At 28.9% G+C, this 24373-nt stretch overlaps 3 protein-coding genes and 1 long non-coding RNA gene across 8 annotated transcripts; 2 read left to right on the forward strand and 2 right to left on the reverse strand.

Annotated features, from left to right (window-relative positions):
• Positions 1 to 1598: 1598 nt before the first annotated feature.
• Positions 1599 to 14446, reverse strand: LOC145183806 (N-alpha-acetyltransferase 40-like). 4 transcript variants are annotated; one of them, XM_090084863.1, is made up of 13 exons: positions 14097 to 14446; positions 11449 to 11569; positions 8958 to 8990; positions 8699 to 8743; positions 6378 to 6428; positions 6241 to 6293; positions 5646 to 5741; positions 5295 to 5363; positions 5092 to 5181; positions 4933 to 5016; positions 4800 to 4837; positions 4514 to 4550; positions 1599 to 2052 (listed from the first exon to the last, which is right to left on the reverse strand). In XM_090084863.1, the coding sequence occupies exons 3-13, from the start codon at positions 8961 to 8963 to the stop codon at positions 1950 to 1952; spliced, it is 672 nt and encodes a 223-aa protein (XP_089940989.1). In that variant the 5' UTR covers positions 8964 to 8990; positions 11449 to 11569; positions 14097 to 14446; the 3' UTR covers positions 1599 to 1949. The 4 variants fall into 4 exon arrangements, with proteins under 4 accessions (XP_089940989.1, XP_089940990.1, XP_089940988.1 ...); XM_090084864.1 differs by having other exon boundaries at positions 14286 to 14404; XM_090084862.1 differs by having other exon boundaries at positions 13866 to 14390.
• On the forward strand, positions 12867 to 14758 carry LOC149889574 (uncharacterized). The gene is made up of 2 exons (XM_090084859.1): positions 12867 to 14478; positions 14563 to 14758. Exons 1-2 carry the CDS (start codon positions 13210 to 13212, stop codon positions 14683 to 14685), a joined length of 1392 nt encoding a protein of 463 aa, XP_089940985.1. The 5' UTR covers positions 12867 to 13209; the 3' UTR covers positions 14686 to 14758.
• Positions 14759 to 15143: 385 nt separating this feature from the next.
• On the forward strand, positions 15144 to 19388 carry LOC149889575 (uncharacterized). The gene is made up of 2 exons (XR_016451717.1): positions 15144 to 18118; positions 18204 to 19388. It is a non-coding gene; the product is annotated as an uncharacterized LOC149889575 (long non-coding RNA).
• A 276-nt stretch (positions 19389 to 19664) lies between these two features.
• Positions 19665 to 24350, reverse strand: LOC145182485 (elongation factor 1-gamma-A-like). Of its 2 annotated transcripts, none has more exons than XM_090084860.1 (8): positions 23541 to 24350; positions 23191 to 23242; positions 22937 to 23086; positions 22214 to 22567; positions 20815 to 20986; positions 20545 to 20704; positions 19975 to 20278; positions 19665 to 19896 (listed from the first exon to the last, which is right to left on the reverse strand). In XM_090084860.1, exons 2-8 carry the CDS (start codon positions 23200 to 23202, stop codon positions 19753 to 19755), a joined length of 1296 nt encoding a protein of 431 aa, XP_089940986.1. In that variant the 5' UTR covers positions 23203 to 23242; positions 23541 to 24350; the 3' UTR covers positions 19665 to 19752. The 2 variants fall into 2 exon arrangements, with proteins under 2 accessions (XP_089940986.1, XP_089940987.1); XM_090084861.1 differs by having other exon boundaries at positions 23191 to 23411; positions 23541 to 24311.
• Between the last annotated feature and the right edge of the window lie 23 nt (positions 24351 to 24373).

Raw genomic sequence — 24373 nt, forward strand, 5'->3', positions numbered from 1 at the left:
GTTCATTAACACTTCTTAAAGTTCTCTTTGAAGGTTACTTTAAAAACTTTCATAAGAGGAGAACCCTGAAATGGATTTCGGTCATCCATTCTTACTAAATTTGATCCTAGAATTTGATCTAATTTGATCCGAGAGTAAAAAAAAAGTAGTAAGTAGTAAGTAAAAAAGTAGTAAGTAGAGTGAAATCTCACAAATATCACACAAAATTGTTAGTTTTTGGTGATATGAGAAAGATTGATGTTGGAGAAACTTTAATCTTTACATAATGCAGCACCGCTATCACTCACTCGCCACTTTCCTACAAAATTTTTCTACAATATTAGAATATTTTTGCATACTTGGCGCAGATTCTTGTAAATGTTCATTATGTTTGGTTATTTTCAATTTTACTTTCTTCAAAGTATTTCAAACAACATTTGCCCAATTTTTTGTGTGATTACTGTCCGAATAAAACTGATTTTTTTTTTTTTTACTGTACCGTAGGACTACAAAATTTAGATTGAAGAAGTTCCATTCTTAATAAAAAGGTATTTTAGTGAAAAAAACCTATTTTAACAATCAGATACTTAAACGAGGTAACGCACTTGTTAGTATAAAACTAACAAGTGATCTCCTTATGAAACAAAAACTTCAAAAACTTCATATCTTATAATATCATTCAAATGAAAAGCGCTTTCATGCCTCGCGTGCTAATCTAACTTATAAATTTTTTAGCCTAGACGGTTACAGAGTTTTTTAAGCCTAGACGTCTATAGATTTTTTTAAATCAATTATGAGATTGTATGACCAGTCAGAATGTGAAATCTTAAAACTATTTAAGATAAAACCGAAAGGATTCAATTTTTTCTGTGTTTCAGTTGGGAGTTTATTTTCGTTAAAGCATTAGATGATTTTAATTGAACTCAAATTCATACAGCGTATTTATATAGCACATTTACCAACTAAAAGACATCAATTTTTTTTAAATCTATTTTAAAAATCTTTTTTTTAAATATATTCTATTTCACTGATCCGCAATAGAAATTTCCCCTTACAAAGCCTTATCTCCGATCTTACACACGTTTGTCCATAAACTGCACAATTGCAATTGTAGATTTTTATAACTTATAATAAAGTATGTTCATGAATAACTCTGTGCTAAATAGAAAAAACATGATCAGCACTCAAACTAGTTTTACAATCAACTAAAAGATATATGAACCACCGTTTTTCTTATCCAGACCGCCTCTTCACAATTTCTTAATATTTTTGGAAACACCACCATAAGAGAGAGGCCGTTTAGAAAAACAACTCCTTGGTTTTTTTAAAGTGCTCTAAATAGAATTGTTTAAGAACTGTTGTTAAAAAAAACCGTTGCTTCTATTAGTGTAAATCTCAGGGATTCGCATCCTTTGATGTAACATCACTGCCATCCTTTTCAGAGGGACGAAGCAAGTCTTGTGCCTTAAGTTTAAATCTACTAGCTTTAAAATATCTTTCTTGCTCAGCAAATATTTTTTAAATATCTTTCTTGCTCAGCAAATATTTTTCATAATCCAAACCAACAGATCTGATATTTAATTAGAAACGCAAGGGTGTCAAAACGGATCATAGTAATAAAAAACTACAGATGACTTTTTAATTTTAACCAACCTTTACAGTAACTTCAGTCGTAACAGTCGTACAGTAGTAACTACAGTCGCTCCAATAGTGCTTCTGATTCCGATTCCGTGATTCCTACAGCTCTTATGTTCAAGTCCATATAAAGGTTTACTGTTTTTTAGAAAATGTTTTTTTAAAAAAACCCGTAAACCACGATTTTCAAGATTTTACTAATCGGATTTTTATGGCTCAGTGTTCTTCAAATGTTTGAAAAAATCACAATAGATTTTCACTACTTTCTAAGAACTTCAAATAAAACGTTCAATGTTATTTACAATTTATAAAGTTAGTGGTTTTTATTTCAAATTTCATTGTCCTTTGCGAAAGAAGCATTTACTATAAATCTCATAATCATAGTTTTCAGGATGGTGCGGGTCATAATATTGTGGAGAAGTATCATCGACTGTATACCTGGAAAAAAGAACAACAAAAAATTCTTTTTAACTGTTAAAAAAAATTGATAGAACTTTTATGTTGTTGTTTGAATTATTTTTTCATTTTCTTCACTTTCTTTATCTTTATTTTACAAGCTTTATATCATTTTAATGTGTTTTTTTTTGTTTTTTTTTAATGCAATTTGTTTTTGTTATTTTTAACACCCTCTATATTATTAATTATTATTATAATTTCAAAAAATATTTAAAAACTATAAATTGTCGAAATGAAAAGTATGGAGAATAAGGTGTTGACTTTTAAGAGCTTTTATGAATTTTTTTTGAAACCCTGAAACAGTAAATGAATATTTATGTATATTGCATGAATATATCTGTTATTTGATTGATTATTTAAAAAAGTCACCCACCAAAGCAAACACATTTTCTTAAATTATGTTGTATTAAAGTTAAGCAATTTAAAATATATAATGAAACATAACATATATTTATCAAATACATAAGTTAAAAAATAGAATAAGTAAACCCTTAAAATCATCTCTGAAAACAATAATATATACAAATAATAATACACTTGTAATGTCCTATTTCATGCAAATTGAAGTTAATTTATTTTGAAAATATATTATTCACCTTTTTTTTTTTTAATTTACCTGAATAATTTCATTTACACTTTATTTTTTAGAAAGTCATATAAGCAATCAAAGAATTTACCAAGCAAAAACAAGAAAAATTGGACAAAGAGTTTGGGAAAAAAAAAAAAGATTTCAAAATGTTATTAGAAAACATAAAGTCAGTATTGAAAATTTAGACAGTTTAAAAAGAATGCCATGTAAAGCTACAGTTTTACTAAAAGATTCGAATCAGTTGTGTACTTAGAAAAGTCAAAATTAAGTCGAATCGAAAATAATTTGCTTGGAACTGATAGAAATGTGGCAAAAATTTTCATTCCCAACTTTATCAAAACAATCTGTTCATTGGAAAGTAAGAAATCTTATAACAAATGTTTATCTTATAACAGCCAAACATTTAAGAAAACCAAAATTTTCTCAAATGTTTGATATTACTGATTTGAAGGCTAACAAGCAAAGAAGGACAACTAATTTGAAGGCTAGAATGTTAAGAAGGACAACTGATTTGAAGGCTAACAAGCGAAGAAGAAAAACTGATTTGAAGGGTATATGGCTAACGAATCGGGAAGTTTAGAAATATACATTTTTATCATTTCCATTAAAATTCTTGAATGTCATTTACAGAATGGTAATTAAAAAGCAAATATTTCTTTTTTCTTATAAAAAAGAAAATCAATAGACCTTAATACACATTTAAGAAAACAAAAAAACTCCCAAAATGAAAACTTGAATGACTCACCTACAGAAGATACAGATACTGATTTGATACTTTTGATACAGATACTGATTAGATACAATTGCTGTTAATACTGGTAAAAAAATGGTGTAGTAACTAGACTACAAAAAAAATATAGTGACTTTGAGTTTGATAATCCATAATATGTTTCATATCAACATCATGTTCCATACAGAGTTTTGAAGTTAGTCATTGATTCTGTATGTCCAGAAGAGTCTACCTCATCTAACCTGCATTACTCTTTTAACAATCTTACAAGCAGCATTTGACAACAATGGTCCTTCTTTAAACTTCTTTAAAACTCTAAAACTTTTTTAAAGATTATATGAAATTGCTCAACAATCTATGCATAGGATATCTTTGTTATAAAGAAAATGAGTATTTTCCTAAAATTAATTTTCCTAATACATCACCATCTCTTCATTGAGCAAGATCAAATTCAAGAGCAATTAATGCATTTTAAGTTATTTTTAATTATTACAAACATCCAACACAGCAATATGTGCTGAAAAAGCAGTAAAAGTTGTTAAAGATTTGGTTTGATGTATAAACTATGAGAAACTTAACTTAAAATGTATTTTGTCTAGTTTTAAGACGAAAAATTAATTACATTTACAAGATTATTCAAAATATCACAGAGCTCTCAAAGGAAGACTGACAAAACCAGCTATTCAGTTGGCTGCAAAGTTGTGCCTAAAATACAAAACCAGCTATGATGTTGGAAATAAGAAATGACATAAATTAAGGATTGTTTGGAAATCCACCAGCCATCATAAAGTCAATATAGTTCAATCTTAGTTCGTTTGAACATCTTTCAAATCATTTATATCGACTAAATTACTTAAAGGGAGAAATTTTTTTGCATTAATTGAGAACACCAAGCACAAGATTGTCCATCGGCACCAATTTAAGATTGGGAACTCCATGCCAAAACGATAATGCAAAAGGCTGCCCAAATAAATACTAAGTAATTTTTTTTATTTGTAGTTACGCTCTGTGAAATTTCCATTAAGTATTTTTGAAACTTTTGAAATACAACAATAAAAATAACAAAAGAAAAACAACAAGTAGTACAACCGCAAACATAAAAATTAAAGAAAATGTAAGCTTACTTTAGTTTTTCGAAAAAATCTTTTCCTTTTAAATTAGCTAAATTAAAAAGAGGTTGTTAGAAAAAGAACAAAAACCACAACTCACTTCACTCTAAGTAAACTTAGAGCTGTAAAATTCGCTTAGCATTTGGCAAATGCTAAGAGCATCAAAATATAAATATCTATGAGACAGTCATTTGTCAAACTTGTTAACTCTTTTTTTTTTAAAATTTATAAAAAAAATTTGCATTTACTTACAAGCTACATAGATAAATATTCTTGCTTATAAAAATGTTTAAAACAATACCTTTAAAAACAGTTAGCATAACCTTCTTCATATTTGCCCTGTGACAAGATTATTTAATATAAAACCTGAAGAAATTATTGTTCTCTGTAGAAAAAAAAAATCTTTTTTTTTTGTAATAGAGTTAGAACCTTACTTAATTGCCATCAACTCAAGAATTTGCATTATAAACTTTCCTACTCCTTTTCCACGAATTTTATCATCAAGCTGGATTTCATAACTAGATAAATTTTAAATGAAATTAAAAAAAGTAAATATAAAAAAGCAGCTAAAAAACAAATTTTTTAACTCTCACCAATAAATTACTTCAGTTTCATTTTCTACGTCAAATCGAAAGTGTGCCATTCCAAGAATATTATTTTCACAATCTTTTACCAAAAGATACCTAAAATTTATGCAAAGAGCTCTACCTACATGAGATACAAATACTTAAACTCTATAGGAGTAACTTAATAAACAAAACAGTCATTTATCTATATATACAAAGCTGAATTTAACCTAGCATTATGTTCTCCCATTTCTTCACGTTTCTTTATCTCACTCCATCCCCAGCTGCTCTCTTGGTAACTAAACAAATTTATTTAAATTTAAATTAAGTTTTGTAAAAGTTTCCAACCCTAATAAAAAAAAATTTGCAGAACTTAAAGTATTTTAAAACAACATTCTAAACTTGGTGAAACAAATACAACACATTTGGGAAATAAAACTTTTAATTATTTGAAGAAAAAAGATAAAAGCAGCATCAAACTCTTTCCATTGTGTTTTACATAATAAGAAAAAATGTTAAAGAAAATTTAGTAGTTTGACAAAACAAAAAGATGGTAAACAGTAAACAGGAACTTTACTTACAAAGCTATCATATTGTCTTTTACAAGATTAAATGCATGATCCATTTCTTCTTTTGTCAAAGCTGACACTTTTTTACAAGTTATTGCTAAATCTAATCTAAAAGAATTTTTTTTTGTTAATCATTTATTATTGATAGTAATTTCACATTTAATCTAAAAGAATTTCTTATCAATCTTTTATTATTGATATTAATTTCACATTTAAATAGCTAAAAATAAGCCACCTGTTGATATTTAGCATTAAAATAATGGACAAAATTCATGAATTATTTATAAAATGGTTCCCAATTCTGTAACAATAATAAAATCTTTTACTGCAATATGCATTAGTCATTTTAAATGCTAAAGTACTCTACCAATAAATTTCAAATTGCTATACAATATAGGAACTTAACATTTCTAATTAGCAACTTCTTCATTAGGATCAGCAAAGGTTGTTATTTTACAAAATTTGTATTCATTAACAAAAACTGTTATATTAAATTATTGGCATCAAACAAAAACAACTTGTGTAAAAAAAAAAACATTTTGTAAAAAAAACTTGTATGCGCAGTAAATAATAGCAAGAATATAAATAATAGCAGATATAAATTTACCCATTTCGGTTGTACTTTTGAAAAGCACTAAGCAGTAAAAATGGATTCTCAATCTGAAAGTTAATCAAAAATCCTAAAAAAAACATAATCTAAAAAGATGTTCAAAATCAAAATCAAACAATAACTATGTAAAATACCTTTTCAGCTTTATTAACAGCAAACACTGCTTCATTCAAAGTTTGAATTTCCTGAAAATTTTTACATACTTGCTCTTCACTTGCATCATTGTTAAATGCTTCATTTTAAAATCCAAAAACTTTTATATCAACATATTTATTCACCGTAATGATAAAAAATGATGAAGTAGATGGTATTGAGCCAATGTTCTAAGTAAATTTTCAAACTGCATGTATTTTAAACATATAAACATATTGCAATAAAAGATGTTTGATCTATCTGAATTTTTTTTATTCTGATTATAGCACTTTGATTCAAAAATGTTTTGTTCCAACTAAGAGTGTTTAGTCGGAACAAAATTTTTAACTGTAATTAAAATGTATGCATCAATAACTTAAATGTTATTGACAACGACTAAATTGACTTAAAGTCAACTAGCTAAAAGTTGAAATTACTCCACTATGAAAAATCAAATAGTCGATTTAATTGACTATAGGTTTTTTACTAATCGACTAAAAGTTGATTTAACTGGGTAATCATCCTGACATCCTTACTTCTATTTTTTCACTTGATTTAACTTTATCAATCTTTAAATTGTGATGATGCTGACCAATTAGTAAAGAGATATCTTTATTAGTAGTTTATCTTGTAAAGATAAACTACTATTTATAAAGATTGAGTCATGCGTAAGAACATCATTCATAGCGGTTTTTTTTAATTCAACCAAAATATCTGAACACTGAACCTAATTTGCTGTATCACATAAACTTAAGTCTTAGTTTACTGTATGTACCACCACTTCATTAATGATTCCCTTTTCTCATTATAGTAACCAGTTGATGCTTTTTAAAACAAAATGGTAAGTAATGTGTTATGGTACTCAGTTAAGGATGCGAAAAAGTTTTATAAATCTGCCTCACCAAAAAAAGTTTAGCCGCCCCATCTGCCCCTGCCAATCTACCCTACTGTTTTTTATTAAATTTTTTTGTTAATTTTTTGTTGTGAAAAATGATATAAATAGCCCATGTGTACTTTTTTCTTTACTTTGTGATTTTAACTTCCGCTTTTGTTTGTTTATTCGATTTTAATTCATTTAAGAGATTAAATGAATTAAAATTGAACAAACAAAATGCTCTTGATATAACAACAGTATGTGTTATTACAACAGTATTACATAGCACCTAGTTTTTTTGTTTACTCTCTTAAAGTTTTATTTGCTTCATAGCATCTAAAAAATAAATTGTCAAGTAACATTAAAGTATACGATTATAACAAATTTTTTATTCAAATATTTAGACTAAATTGACTTTTAGTCAACTTAGTCGATTTTAAAAATGTATTAGTCAATTTTGGTCGACTTTGAAAAATACATTAATCGATTTAGTCGACAGTCGAATAATTTCAAATTTGTAACAAAACTAGAAATATAGTACTTTCAAAACTATTTTAGAGTAAAAAATTTTATCTACTTTAGTATTTAACAATGTTTACTTATGTGTCAATACTTACAAAGAAAAAAGGTATTGAAGTAGATGGGTAGAAATTTATGTTTAGTTAGTTGGAGCAGGGGGCAAATAAAAAATAAAAATAAAAAAAAAGATAATCAAAATTTCTTTTACTTGTTTAATTTAACTTTAATATAAACTTCATAATTTCAGATTTTTTAAACTAACAGATAATGTTAAATTTTTCAACCAAGGTTATCTGTTTTCTTAAACTTTAAACAATGGTCAGTCGCAACATGGTTTGCATTATCTTTTCTTTCCTGAAAGTTCTAATGAACAAAATCTAACACCATATTTTGCACTGTTATTTACAAAAAGGAGACTAGGGACTTGAGAAAGTCTGTAAACTTAATAACTTGATTTTCATCCCTATTAAAAGCTATTTTTTAGAAAATTAAAGAAAAACCAACTTTCAGGTCAATTGAACCCTTGGATTTCTTTAATTCCCCATCAACTAAAACCTCAGATTTCAGTTATCTAATTAGTTGCTGGTTTCATGTTCATAATAGATGAAGAAATAACTAAATATAATACATTAATTGATCTAGAGAGTTTTTTTTAGCAAGAAACAACTGTCATTTAAATCACACATGTAGCTTTTAAATGGTTTTAGCAAAGTCTCTGCCATAGCTTTAAGATGTAATGAAATTGCTATGGCAGGGATAGGAGCGTTTAAATGCCAGGGAAGATGAATTAATCATTGAATTCAGTTCTTTCATGAATAAGCTGCTTAAAGACTTGACATTTGATTTAAATGTCAATTATCGGGGGTTTTCAGCAAAGTCCTATCAATTATTTATATATTTATAAAGAATTTGAAAATACATAGCATCCACCTTTTGTCGTTTCAACTTCTTTTCTTTTCCTTTAGAGGATTTTCTCTAACAATTAAGACAAAATAACAAGCCTTATAATTTAAGCAATTGTTAAAACCATATGAAAATTAATAATTATGAATAGATTTGTAAATGAATAAACTAAATGCACAAACACTAACAAAATATTGATAAACTCACCATGGTATATAATTAATTATATAGTTGAATGTAATAAAGTATAACTATGTAATAAACTTTATTAAAAATTATGACTTACTCCCATGATACTTTAATTGAAATACTATAGCTACTGAAACAAATAATAAAAACAGTAATAATTTAGAGTAAAAAATAGCAGATAAAACAAAAAGTTTAATTTTTTGAGAGTTTGTATGTAAAGCTTTTATTGATTTATTTTTAATAACTTTTAACAAATTAAATTGACTATGATAAAAACATAAAATTAGTATTAGAAAATTTATGTTCTATTTTCTCAATCTTTTCTGCTTATCTGTAAGATAAACATATAAATAATTTAGAATGTTATACAGTGGGTTGCATAAATATAGAGTCACTACTTTGTTTGTGTGATATTTTTGTTTTTTTCAAAATTATTTTTGAAAACAACTAATTAACACGATTAAAAGCGTATTAAATGTCTTAACTAATTGATTCTCTATCAAATGGTATATAATTCAAACTCGTTGGTTTAACCAGTCTTGAGTAGTTATTAATTCAATTAGAACATACCTGTATTTCTAATGTAGCAAAAATATAGAGTCAATTAAAATTTAACAACTTAAGTTAAAATATCTCAACAAAATATTATTCAAACGATCTAAAATTTGATGGTTGATTTCTTTCAAACTATATAAATGTTCTTGCGAAAATAAAATTAAATTATCATTTTTATATCTTGAGTTATTCGCATTGGTAATCATTTGGTAAAGTAAAAAGACAAAAATGGGCAGAAAAGCTGTTTTAGACAATATACGATGGCAAATTGTAGGTCTGCTAAAAGATAAAACAAAAAGCCAATAGGAAATAGCTCGAATGTGCAATGTTGCGCTTAAATGTGTGCAAACAACATTGAAAAACCACAAGCTACATAATGGTGTCAAAGATTTACCAAGGCTTGGTAGGCCTTTAAAGCTAACTTCAAGAGACCAAAGTTATCTCTATCGAAAGATTAGACAAGACCCTTAAATTTCTTACTGCAAACTTGCTGAAGGGTTTACAAATACGCCTGAAAATGTTAGTGTTAGTAGATGGACTGTACAAAGATGCCTAAATAAGAAAGGCTTAGGTCGCTGTCGCTGCTCGAAAATCACTTTTGCGTGTCTCAGATCGCCTAAAAAAATTAAAGTGGTGTAGAGAAAGACTTCACTGGTCTGTAGAAGACTGGGCCAAAGTCATTTTCAGCGATGAATCCAATTTTTAGGTAATAAATTGCAAATCAAGATTAATCATCAAGAGGCTGGCTGGTGAAAAGTTCAAAGAGCATTTTTGTGTACCAAGGATAAAAGGTGGTGGAGGATCAGTTGGAATATGGGGATTCTTCTCCCATAAAGGTACAGGGTCATAAAACACATTTATAATGGGAGAATTAACCAGTACAACTACAAAGAGAAAGTCAAAAGTAAACTTTTGCCAACAGCCAGAGCTTTTTACGGAAGACAATAACAATGGATTTTTCAGCACAATGGCGCAACAGCTCACACTTCAATCTTGGTGTTTTGGTCAGAAAAATATTAAGATCATGCCTTGGCCAGCTCGTTCTCCAGATCTCAATCCCACCGAGAACATTTGGCTTGGATAAGCAAGAGATTAGTCAAAGAGAACATAGCCAGTGTTGCACAATTACAGATGGCCTTAAAAAAGCTTTGGAAAGAATTTCCAACAGAATTATGCATCCGACTAGTTGAATCTATGCCTAGATGTGTTTGTGCATGAGTGAAAGTTTGTGGTGTGCATACAAAATACTAAAATGCATCCTGACTCTATATTTTTGCTCTGTTTTTCTGATATGTAATGGAATTTATTCCATGTTTAGTTGTCTGTTTTTGTGGGATGGTTAGTTGTTAAAAGTGACTGATCTTAGGTTATGCCCACACAATGTCCTACTATTAAAGTAGTTACAAAATATGGAAGGAAGGAGACCGTGATTCTAGACAAGTGAACAATTTAGAAACTGGATTAAATCATAGAAATAAAGAACTTTGGATGTAAGATACAGGATGTTAGTAGTGAAGTTTCTTGGACAGAAATGAATTATTCATATTGCTCTACTTTTAAGCGAAACAATTTTGAAAAGACAGACTGTTTTAGATTGTCCCCAAACTTGGCATGCATATTGTAAATGTGAACCAAAAATTGCGCAATATATAGATAGTAATGTATCAAAATTAATGTAGTGTTGATTTTTTGCTAACATGCTGTTGGAACAGTTTAATTTGAGAGTAAGGTTATTTATATGTGTTTTAAATGAAAGTTTCTCATCTATCACACTACCAATCATATTAAAAATCAACTAACTCTATATTTATGCAACCCAATGTATGTATGTATGTATGTATGTATGTATGTATGTATGTATGTATGTATGTATGTATGTATGTATGTATGTATGTATGTATGTAATGGCTGGAGATCAATTAATTTTCCTAAGTATTAAGAGCATTAGAATTTAAATCAGCATTTTTTGTCTTAAAAGTCTTTTTTATTAGTATTAATTTATTTTTACAGAAATTGAAAGCATTGAGAAATACCTTATTATTCTTTCTATTTTTCTAGCATATATTATAGTTTAAACCATGACTTGCAATTGACCAAAAACAGATTAGCGAACAGTTATACGAGTTGCTCTTTTAGGTAGTTGATTAGAATGCTCTAGAAAAGAATTGGAGTTAATTAGATGTTTTGGAATACCTAAAGGTTACTAGAAGATTTAATTTCCTTCGAATAATACAATAAGATTTTTGATATAAGTATGACACTTTCATTTTCAGCTAATAGACGATTATTGGTCAAACAATATTCGAAATTTTTAAAACGATTTTTGAAATAACAGACATGACCACTAGGGCATCCCGTACTTTTCAAAAAACATATTTTTTCATTATAAAATCTTGGCCCCAAGTATTTTTTTGCCTGAACATATATATATTTTAGTTCAGTTTAAAAAAAGTTGATTTTAAAAAGTCTTCATTTGCAAAAATTGGTCTTTTGTTGACCAAAAATATAACTTAATACAAAAAGAGATTTTTTTGCGGAAACAACCAAAAGCCCAAGAAACTTCTTGATAAAATATCAAACACAAAGGAATGTTTCGGGAATATAAATTATTTTGAATATTTGTTTTAAAGCATTTTTCAATATTTTATTTTACTTTTCAGTCGTATTGTCATATAGTCGTGATATAAAATATATAATAAGCAATGAGTGGTATAAAAACAAGAAAAAAAGCAAGCACAGTAATGTCCGACTTAATAGGTAATAAAATTGTTGTGAATATAATATTTTCTATATATTATTAATATTATTTTAGTAATATTACTAAAATAATATTTGTAATACAAAGATAATATTATATTCACGACAATTATATCATATGTTATTAATTTATTTTCTTACTATTATCATTAGTATTGAATCATGAATATATTTTCTTGTATAAAGTTTTATCATCAACAACATTATGAACAGTAACCATTTTATCAACAATAATAATAAGAGTAACAATAATAATTAATTAAAAACTATATATAGTATGATAATATTTTATCTCCAGGAAAAGGAAGAGACTTTATTCCATCTGAGCTACCAACTCTTGGTGCTGTTCTTCGTAAAGCTATACTGCTTAAAGAGTTGTCAGAAAAGAAGATATATCTTGGATGATTTGATTAGGGAGACAAGATTGGAAGTTGTTAATCAATGGAAAAAAGCAAATTCAGATTTTTCTTCTCCAGTAATATTTACAGATAAGTCCATTGACAGAAAGATCAAAAAAAGTTATTGTGATGTTCAGGATATTTGCCGAAAAAGATTAACCAAAAAGGAAAAAATTAACAACATAATGGATTCTATGTCACGACTGTTTGATATAACTAAATGTAAATGTGAAATTCTTTACTGTAATGAATCAAGTTGTCTGGGATGTGAGAGAAAAGTTCATATTAACTGTAAATGTGAAAAATCAGCAAGGATTCCCTTGATAGAGTTAGAATTTATTCAATCACAAAGAAACAAAAAGGGGGACAAAGCTCAAGTTATGATAGGATCAAAAGATTATAAAGAGGTTAAAAGGAAGCGAAAAGCAATAAAAGCGAGGATATTAAATTAAAGAGAAATTATATGAAGATACAAATACAGCTATTGCTGCAATTAGGTATGAAGTTTCAAACACTGCTGCTGCTGCTGCTATTGCTTCAGGGTTTTTAAAAGATTTGGTGGAGGCTAAAATTGTCCCAGAATCAGCTATTTATTTGTTATTAGACAAAAACAAAGTGCATAGAGCCAAAGATAAAGTTATGTCAGAGTGTCAGAATATTGGAGAAAATAGATTTAAGTGTGAAGATATTTCTTGCATTCTTTTTGATGGAAGAAGTGACAAAACAAATGTATTGACATTTAATGATGAAACTAAAAAATTTTATCCTTCAGTTCAAAAGGAAAATCACTATACTTTAACTGATGAATATGGTAAATATCTTCATCATTTAACCAAAGAAGAAATACCCAAAAAATCAAAAATTAAACCTGCTGAACATATTGCAAATAAAATATTTCAGTGGTGTAATTTGCATGGGGTAAAAGATAGCTTAAAATTCATTGGTTGTGATAGCACGGCGACAAATACAGGTCATATTGGAGGTGTTATCCATTATTTAGAAACTAGATTAGAAAGAAAATTAGGATGGCTAATATGTTCTCTTCACACAAATGAACTTTGTATTCGACATTTAATAGAAGAGCTTGATGGTAAGACAACCTCAAAGACAGGATTTTCTGGACCCTTTGGGAAGTTGCTTACAAAGATTACTGAAATGGAAAGAAATTACAGTTTTAAGCCAATATCCATAGGTCCTGGTCTAATTGAACTTCCTGAAGAATTAGTAAAAGAGTTATCTTCAGATCAGAAATATGCCTATAAAATATGCCAGACAGTAATTAATGGAACTCTTACTGAAGATTTGGCTAACCAAAAACCAGGTACTTTAGTCCATTCAAGGTGGCTCAATACAGGTTCTTCCTTGCTTTTATTGTGGGTAAGCAAGCATGGGTTAGAGGGGGATGACCTAAAAAATCTAGAGTTAATTGTTAAGTTTCTTGTATCAGTTTACTTCCCTATGTGGTTCCAAATTAAAGTGAAGCATAGTTGGATAGAAGGGCCACGACACATCTTGAACCAACTCACCCTAATAAAACTTCAAGATGAACTTGTACAAATGATTATTGAAAAGTGTGTGAGATCTTCTGCATGGAATTCTCATTCCGAAATTTTATTGCAAACATTACTCTGCAGCGAAAATAAAATTGAAAGAGAATTTGCTGTTAATAAAATTCTGGAAATTAGAAAAAATTTGGAAATGGGAAATCTAGCTACCAGAACATACAAGCTTCCTTATTTAAACTTGGATGCAACCATATTAACAGAGCTTATAACATGGGAAGAGGCTTATGAACCCATCTTAACCTGTAAAATGAACATAAGTGAGCTAGAAATGATTGTGGATTGTCCTATGGTAGTTCCGTATTTCCCTGTTCACACACAAGGAGTTGAGAGGGCAGTTAAAGAGGTAAAGGGTTTTTCCTTATACTTAATAATATGTTAATCAATAGAAACTTTCAAAAAATCTTCTTAAACCGTGTTTTTTTTTAAGGTAACTGCAGCTTCTGAAACAGTGTTTGGTTTTGAGAGGCGCGATGGATTTATTCAAGCTAGAGCAGAAAATAGAGCAATAATTCCTCGTTTTAACAGCAAGCAGGACCTCATTTTAGTTTAACTTATATTTTTTACCATTTTTAGTATCTCTGATGTAATATATTAGAAAGATAGAGTTATAAGTTTCATTTCAACTTTAACTTGTGTTCATTTGTGTTTTTGCTTTTATGGTGTAAAACAAGCACTTAAGAAATTTTTTATAGGCAAAGGAGGAGGGGGGGCGTGTGCATTACTTCTAAATTTTAAAACTGTTCTCTATTTACTTTAATGAAAAAATGTTAAAACATAAAAACAAAAATTTTCACCGTCTATATGGGATGTTCTTAGACATATGTGATTTTTGGTCCCCCTCCCCAGTTCAATCAAATTTTGAAAAATTAAGGTCTGTTTTTGCAAATGATGCATTTATTCTGGTAAAAAAAATTTTGTATTTTCTTAATATGTGTACCTAATGGCAAAAAAATCCTTAGGGCCAACTTTTTTAACAAATATTGAAAAGTACGGGATGCCCTAATGACCACGTGTGTCTGGTGAAATCAATGATATATTATATATAATATATTATTGTGTGAAATCGTCTTTTTAACGGACGTGTTAGTAGTGATAAAACATTAAAAAGACCGCTAATTAAAGGGCTGACGAAATGATTTGCAAGATAGAAAGACTGCATTTTATTTAGTTTTTGTTTTGCTTAATGTATCTGAGCACAATATTGATCGAAAATTCACAAATTTAGCTAATATTTTTTATGTATGTATTTATATGTTTAATATTTGAATATTTATTTGGCAATACTTTCTAAACAAAGGTAAATTTTTTATTTTGAATGTTTTAAGTAGTCTGATCATTGATTTCTTGTGTTACAAATTGTTTTTGTATAACAATAACAGCTACTGGGAGAAAACTAAATCAATTTTCTGAGATATGATAGTACAAGTATTCACAGACTCAAACCTATATTGATTTGATCTGCAACATTAAAACATTTTTTAGTGTCATATAAGGAGGTTTTAAGCATAATTTTTTTTTTTACTAATAGACTAACAATAAAATTATCAGTTTAAAATTTTTTACATTAATGATGGCTAAGATATTTTTATACCTCAAACTAATTTCCTTAATTGTTATCAGTATAGCAATATAAAATATAAATGGCATTGAATTAAGTAATTGTTTTGTTTTTCATTGATATGTGTTTGGTTTTAATGAGTAAGTTGTAGCATGGATACATTAATTATTTAGTCTTTAATGGTAATGCTTATATACTGTGCTTATGTTACATATTTTGTTTATTATCTCACTGATATTACATTACTGACACAAACAAATGCTTGTAGCATTAGTTATATTTATTGCACAGTTTTGATTTTTTTTAAATGAAATACAATTGTTTAGATTATATATTGTAAGGATTTGGCTATGTTGGAATGTTGCAGCTGAAGCTAATAGTATTCTTTTTTATATAAATGAAGTTTATTTAAGTAATGACTCAAGTGATGATGAAGGAGATACTATCACAGTTGATGATGAAAAAAATGCTGTTATCTCTGATGAGAATGATGAAGATGAAGAGCTAGAAAGTGATCATGAAAATCAAGTTTTAGATCATATTATTTGACAATTACTGGTCCAACACCAGCTGCAGTTCAAGCTTGTGATATGAGTGTTGAATGCTGCTTTTAAACTTTTATTAGCACCAGGAATGATTCATATTGTTTTTAATTACATTAATGCTGAAGCTTATAGATGTCATCCCTATTTTTCTGTCTCAATGCAGCAAGATCAATTTACTGATTTGCAAGGATGTATTACATTTGCTCAGAAAGAAACTAGAAATGAAAGGGGTTTTGATAACAACTTTGTCCCTCTTTGTAATAAAATAGAAATGCTTGGTACAAGCATAGAATCAACTATAATCCAAGTTCACATATTACCATTGATGACCAGCTTGTTACATTTATGAGATGTTGTCCTTTTAAGATGTTTATACCAAGCAAACCAGGAAAATAAAATGAAAGTATGGGTACAAGTATGTGAGTCTGTTTTCTCTTACTGTATAAACCTGCAATCATGCATTAATTGAGTAATTGGAGTTTGGGATGTTAGGAGTTATTGAAGTGTGGGATGTCAGATAGTGTAGAAGAGTGGCTCTCTAACTAACTAATCATTTAAATGGAAGTGGTAGATACATAACAACAGACAATTTTTTACTAATATTCATTGTACACAACGTTTGCTAGGACAAAAAATGATTTACACCGGCAGCCTTAAAAAGAGAATGAGAAATTTCTCAGTTAATGCCAGGCTTAAGCAACTTGTGAATCTTAGTATTTTTAGTTTTCAAAGTGATTCTAGTATTTGTTTCTTATGTTCCTTAGAAAATAAAAGCTGCATTATCAGCATAGAAATAAAATTGTTATTGATCAAAATGAAAAACCATGGATTGTTCTGAATCATAGCCAATATAAAGGTAGTATTGACATATTAGACCAGATAGTCAAATGCTATTCAAGTCATCGAAAAAGCAATTGATAGCCACTTACAATCTTTTTGTATTATTTTGAATATTCAGCCACTTTAACTTTGTTTTTTAAATACTTATGTTTTAGTGGGTCATAATATTTTAGACTTCCTTAACTACCGCCATTGCAACAGCTTTGTTTATTAGTTTTTTTAACCTAAAACTTAATATAGATTAAACAGAATGGGTAGGCTTTAGTTACAAGAAGTCATAGGTGCACAAATTTCTCTTGATTGATATTTCAGGAGGGCTAAAAAATTGACTTTTAGTTTAGCTAAAATATGAAGGATAAAATATGATAGATATTTCTTTAGTGTTTCAAAAATGATTAATAAATTCAAAATTTAATTCAAAAATAATTAATAATTTTCGACTCAGTTTTCATGAAAAATTAGAATCCAAAAAGGAAAAGTCCTAACATTCAGGAGATATTTAGATTGTGGAAACACAACTGTTGTTTCTATCGGTTGTGAGATTTCATTTGATGATAGTCTTTGAAGGACAACATTTTCAAACAATTGGGAGACCAAATTTTCCTGAAATCACAAAAATTTCTTCTTGTAATAAAGAAATAACTGAGGTTGATGTCTAAAAACATTATGAGAAGTGCGAGGAAAGAGAAGCAAAAACCTGTTCTCTCGAGATAGGCACTTCTGAAAAGTAAAAACTATTTAGTATGTTCAGAGTGCTTAGATGTTTCTGTTTGGCTTTGAAGAGTTACTGGGGAAATAACATAAGGGTGAGGAGGAATCGTTCCTGTCTTACGAAAGTAGAATTTTTATCCCTCAAAAAAACATTTTCAAAATAAAATATTGCTGGGTGGTCCAGACAATGCCTTATACGCCATATCTCCATCCGGAAGATAATTCAATGAATATAATAATGTAATTCAATGATAATGATAATTCAATCAATATGATAATGCAATTCGTGAAGTGGCTCACGTATGTTCCCGCCATTAAAAAATTTTCAGGTAATTGGTTAATTTTTACTTTAATTAATTATTTAATTAAATAAATCTAATTACAGTTATCCAATTATAGTCATTCATATTTTAGTCGTAGATGGAGATGTGACAAGTCACCTATTGGGTCATACTTATTTGCATCGAGAACAATATCTTGTTAATTTGCTTACCATCTCATTCGTCACACATTCTGCAGCTACTAGATGTCGGTGTTTATTGCCATGTTAAAAGAGTTCGGCGCAAATTACTTGAAAAGTTTTATGCAGAGACAAAGTTCAGCAACTTATCAAAAGAATCTTTTAGTCAACTGCAAGCAAAATATTTCAGCTCTTGTGAAGTTTTTACACGCACCTAAATAGTCACTGGATTTTAGAATACTGGCTTGTTTCCACTCGACATCAATAAAAATGATCAGTCAAAATTACTAATTGCTAATACGTTTGAAACACCGTCATCTCAACCTCCAGAATCTATGATAGTATCACCACCACTACTAGCAGCAGGAACCACACTATCTCAGCCAGTGCCTTTTGAATCTACACCAACAACATCTAGCATTAGTATGTCGCATAGCATCAGTTTCAAAGTCACCTCCAAAGTCAACTCGCCTGCAAACAACCTCCAATATTGTAGAAACTCCGGCTATTTAAAAGAAAATTCAAAATGAGGTTGAAAAGCAATTGCAATCGGCCCAATCGCTTGCACCAGCTTTGCAACAGTTTCGCATTAAACACGTTGACACAAAAAAAACGAAAAGATGTAGACGTACCAAGGTTCGAAGGCAAGTGTCTCAATAAACCTGAAATACTCGAGAGATTGAAAGATGCTGAGAGCAAAAAAGCAGCAAGCTAAAAAACAACGTAAGCCTAGCTTTAATAACGAGCAGCAAATAAACCAAGCAACAACAGCGACTCTGACAACAATAATAGCTACAAACCAAATTAAGTGTAAAAAGTTCCATAAAGTTTTAGGCGAAGCTTTTAGCAAGTTAAAATATGGAATGGTACCAGTGTGAAAAATCAAAATGCAAGGTTTGGCCTTGTCAAACATGCATACCAAGGCGATATGTAAATGGCGCTGAGTCCTATTGCACCAAAAAAGTGCCGTGAGTCAACTCAACCTCTAGTTCCTCTCAACGACTCAATATCATCACAAGAATAGTTTTTTTATTATTGGTTGTCCTATATATTTTTTAGTTTATTGATTTAATTATACATAGATTTGCGTATTTCTCCCGGAATGACTTTTTAATTAAAGTTCCTTAAAAAGCTGAAAACTTTTTTTTACTTGTTTTGTATATTTAGATACAGCTCAAATTTCTCGACAACTCTTTTGAAAAGAATTAAAAACCTTTTTCCCTGGAGAAAAAAAAAAAATTCCTAACTATTTCATTTGACCCCATTTTATTCTATTTACGATAATCCGTTTTTCTCATTAACATTTATTTGATCTTTTTACGAGTCACGAAAGTTACTAGTGATTAACTACGTAAGCGCCTCTTTATTCGCCCTACGCCGCTGCATTAATAGACATAAGAATAATCAGAAGAAACTTCAAAAAATAATTTGTTTCTAAAAGTGTCAGTAAAGCAAAAATATTTGACATTTTATCGTTTACTATAAATGCTTGACATTTTCAATTTATTTGTAACAATGAAAATCAGCATACAAATTATTTTCCACATCGTGAAAGTATTTTTCAAATAACTGCTTATCTTCTGCAACCTCAATATCAAGTTTTTTGAATTTATAGTATTCAGAATCCATTCCCCAGTCAGGATTCAGCTAGAGAAAAAAAATAGCAAAGTTTTAATTAAAGCAAAAAATTCTAAGAAAATAAAGAAAACAAAGCTTGATACTTACATTAAAAGCAATATTTTGTCCGCGAAACAGCCAAACACCATGAATAGCATAATATGCTTTTTCTTCATTGTAAGTGGTCATTACAAGACCAAATGCACTTTTACGAAGAGGTCCATCAAGACGTTGCATCCAACCACTTACAAGATTTGATGTAACAAATTTGACTTTATTTTCATCATTGTACATGTAATCACAGTGCCAAATACTTGCAGCATTTTTATCAAAATGCTCATAAAACCAGGGCAAGTAGACTTCACTTTTGTTATTTGAGTACATTTTTTTCCAATCATCAAAAACAAACTTGCTAGAGTAAAAAACAGTCTAATAGAAATTTTATTATTTAACCCTTTATTATCCACAGGATCCATATGTCTTGAAACAAAGTTAAATGGATACCATCACTTTACATAAGCTCAATGAAACTTTTATGAATTTTCAATTTAAAATAGAAAAGAAAAAAATCCATAAACCCTTTTTTTCCTCTTCTTTGATATAAAGTGATGGTATCCATATGGATCCTGTGGACAAAGAAAATTAATTTTAATCAGCAGCATATTTAAGACAACAAACCTTTCAGGGACATCAGCAAAGTAATCAACTTTTTTAGTTGGAGCTGGAGTGTCATATTCATCTTCAAGAGAAGTAGGTTCTTCTAACTTTTCTTCTTTTTTCGACTTTTCTTCTTTTTTCGACTTTTCTTCTTTTTTTGGTTTGGTTTCTTTTGCTGGAGCTAAAAGTAACAAACATATACTAAGTAAATATATATATATAAAAAAAAAAAAAGTCAGTGAGTCACAAGCTAAATGTTACACTTTGCAACATCTTTCAATTTACTGCTACCTTTCTTCTGATCTTTAGGATGAAGCTCCTGATATCTTTTGTTATCAAATGTAGCCATACTTTCACAAAGTTTAACTTCACCAATAATTTTTTTAAAGTTGGGTTGGTTTATACATGTTAAAAACCATCGATTGACGTTACCATATGGTGCTCTAAAAGATGGCTCTAGTACCTTAATAACAAAGAGATAACTGAAAATTGTAAAACTTGTGATGTTTTGAAAAAATTCATAGAAGGTGAAATAAACAATTGCATACTAATCAAATACTATTAAGACTGCTTATTACTAAATACAAATATTGATATCAACATTGATAAAAACTTAATAAGATTAAAAAAAACAAACATTTTCCTTAGCTTAAATTTTTTAAACATTATTCAAGATAGTAACAGTTTAATCTTAAAAAAAAAAAAAAAAAAAGAACTTTTTTTTTTGTCTTGGTTTCTAATGTTTCTAAAAACAACAATTATATGATATTTGCAAAACACATTTACCGAGGGATGTCAGAAAAATCGTTTTTTATAGGCACCCAGACCCCTAAAATGTTGGAAAAAACATTTTTTAATAAACTTTTTTTTTCCACACAGGTATTCTACCAGTTCCTTTAGTCAATTAAATTTCTCCCCAGACAGGATTCATGCAACCAAAATTGCATGAGTTTTAAAAGGGAAAACAATTTAGCCAAACTACCAGCCCATACAATATTAGACAGAGTAAAGGTTGTTGGAATGGCAACTCCATTACATTACAAATGATAACATTAAAACATCAATTTTCAAACTTATAACTGTTAAAATGTCAATGGGTCACGGGGAAGATAGAGAAACATTATGTTCAAATCTTCACGAAAAACTCATCATTTAATGTTCTGTAGTGTTTCATGAGAAAACCAACTGTTTGTGGTGACCACACAAATTTCCTACAGGTATCCTAATCTGAAACAAATTTCTCCCCAGACAGGATTCATGCAACCAAAATTGCATGAGTTTTAAAAGGGAAAACAATTTAGCCAAACTACCAGCCCATACAATATTAGACAAAGTAAAGGTTGTTGGAATGGCAACTCCATTACATTGCAAATGATAACATTAAAACATTGCCATTTAATTTCATAATTTTCAAATGTAATTGAGTCACAGGGAAGATGAGAAACATTGATGTTTAAATCTTCTTAAAAAAAATTCACTATTTAATGCTCTGTAGTGTTTCATGAGAAAACTGGGAAATTTTCTACAAGTATTCTAAGCTAAAATAAACTTCTCGATATTGCAGTTATGACTTTCAATCTTGATGTTATGCATGCACATTAATTTTAAAAAAAGGTTGATAAATTTTATGAAGTTTATTAGACACTTAAACTACTGTATGATTTATAATACTGGTAATATAAAAATTTACCTGAACATACAAGGTGAGAAGATCAACAGTAAGAGATATATCAGCAAGAGTTATTCGTTCACCAACCAAATATGTTTTAGATAGAAGAACATCATTAAGGTATGCTAAACATTTTTTAATTTGAAATATTGCTTTTTCAGTGTCTTGTTTGTTGTATTGTTTGAAGCCAAGGGTTGGAAAAGTCCAGGTACATGCAGATGGAAGAATTTCATTATCAGCAAACTCTATATATTGCTGCACGAGAGCTTGATTAATGGCATTTGGACCTCCAAGAAGAGTATCATTTGAAACGTATCGAGCAATTGCATTAGTTTCACTCAAACAGTTGCCATTACTATCTTCAAATGCAGGAACCTTTAGATATTTAATATTGAAAAATTTTATTATGATTGGTGTTAAATTTTATTTTAGCTATATTATCTAAAACAAGTTGTTGCTAAATACTTTTTTTTTTTTATAACTCTCTACAGGCAATCAACTGCGGCATTATAGTAGATAGTAAAATGTGGCATTATAGTAAATAGTAAAAGTATTTCTTGTAAGTCAAATAATTACATTCTACTTTAATATTTATTTTTTAAAAGAATTGAATGCTAATTCTACAACAAAAAAACTAATATAAATTTAAATTTTTTCACATTGTATGTCAGTAATTAGTATTTCTTACCAGCTATTAACTATTTTACTAACATAAATAGATACAAATATTGACTACCGACTTACTTTTCCAAGGGGAAACTTCTGTAGAAACTCTTTATCCTCGTTAGTTTTTCCAAAAACAAAATTTGGACAAATTTCGACGCTAACACCACTATAGGCAGCAGCTATCAACACTTTGTAAGCACCATGGCTTCTAGGATAAGTATAAAGAGTCTAAAAGTATAATAAAAATTAAGAGTAAAACTCTGATTATCTTGTCAAACTCTGAGTGAATTGCATAGATAAAGACAGATTCAGAAAGACTAATTGTCACTTACTCCAGACACCATCCTGGCTGAACGCTAAAGGACTTGTAAACGTTAGCAATGTCTAAAAAACCGGCGTGATTTATTACTCTTTTTGTTATAATTACGTAACCGCAAAATCGGGAACCGTAACTGTTCGATTATTTACTTTAGTCGCAAGCAATTGTTTTATCTTAAGTATTAAATTCCATTCGCATGGCTTTCATTAGAAAACTATCCTTAAGTTTTTTTTTCTAAAAAACCAATCGTTTATAGTAAACAAGTTGTTTATATTATTACAAGGGATAGACTTCTTCATCGTGAATAATTAAATGTCTGCGATCATAAGCGAATAGACAAAAGGACAATGGAAGAAATAGTACCTCTACTCTCTTTTACTTGTCATCATAATGAACTTCGTGTATTCACCAACAGAAAACTTTGTATATTCACAGACAGAAACATTGTATGCTCACCAAAAGAAAAGAACGATGAGTTGAAGAGAATTTACAAATATAAATAATTATGAATAAAATTTATCACACGGAACAAACAATTCGCTTTTTCAGCGAATTAAAGCGATACACTTCTTATCATTTATTCTTGGCTGATTTTATATTTTGTAACTTTAAAACTATATGTCTCAATACATAAAATAAAAAAACAAAACCAAAATAAACTAAAAAACCATTTTTAACCAATTTTTACAAAGTTTAATATGAAACCTTGTGCCATAAATAAAGGCGATTTTTCCCCTTTAATTATTATATTAAACTTTGATATCAATATTTTCAACTCGTAAATTTTGTTAATGCAAACCGAGATTTAATTTTTAGAGGACTGCGCAGTAAACTTAACAGCCAACGTTCTACATAATGTTTGATAATGAACTGCAAAACAAAATGCCGACCAAAACGTCATGGAAGACTAAAAAACGTTTTATCGTGTATTAAGTTATGTTAACATCCACTAATACAAGTAAGAAAAATTTTTAAAAAATCAAATTGGCAAAATTTTTATTTGGAATGTTGTTTAAAATTGCGGCAAAAAATTCGACCTGTTTTTTTTTGTTGTTGTTGTTGTTAAAATTTTTATCCTCCCAATCAAGTTTTTATTATCCTGACGAATAAAAAGAGTTAATAAATAGAGGATAAATAATAACAACTTCCTAAATACACCCCTTATAAACAAGAGTTTCGTTGAACTCAGACCTACT

Source organism: Hydra viridissima, unplaced genomic scaffold (assembly GCF_058129835.1).
Source record: "Hydra viridissima isolate aposymbiotic clone 2 unplaced genomic scaffold, HvirCarnegie_v1 scaffold_4, whole genome shotgun sequence".
NCBI lineage: Eukaryota > Metazoa > Cnidaria > Hydrozoa > Anthoathecata > Hydridae > Hydra > Hydra viridissima.

What these genes read in the sequence shown, in the direction of transcription:
- LOC149889574 (XM_090084859.1), top strand. Translation starts at nt 13,210, where the DNA reads ATGTCAGAGTGTCAGAATATTGGAGAAAATAGATTTAAGTGTGAAGAT. An exon ending in TTGAGAGGGCAGTTAAAGAG is followed by an intron (nt 14,479 to 14,562) that starts GTAAAGGGTTTT and finishes TTTTTTTTTAAG; the next exon opens with GTAACTGCAGCTTCTGAAAC.
- LOC145183806 (XM_090084863.1), bottom strand. An exon ending in CTGTTAATAAAGCTGAAAAG is followed by an intron (nt 6,294 to 6,377) that starts GTATTTTACATA and finishes ATTAACTTTCAG; the next exon opens with ATTGAGAATCCATTTTTACT. An exon ending in GAAACTGAAGTAATTTATTG is followed by an intron (nt 5,017 to 5,091) that starts GTGAGAGTTAAA and finishes AAATTTATCTAG; the next exon opens with TTATGAAATCCAGCTTGATG.
- LOC145182485 (XM_090084860.1), bottom strand. An exon ending in TTCTCACCTTGTATGTTCAG is followed by an intron (nt 20,987 to 22,213) that starts GTAAATTTTTAT and finishes TTTGTTATTAAG; the next exon opens with GTACTAGAGCCATCTTTTAG. An exon ending in TCCTAAAGATCAGAAGAAAG is followed by an intron (nt 20,705 to 20,814) that starts GTAGCAGTAAAT and finishes TGTTACTTTTAG; the next exon opens with CTCCAGCAAAAGAAACCAAA.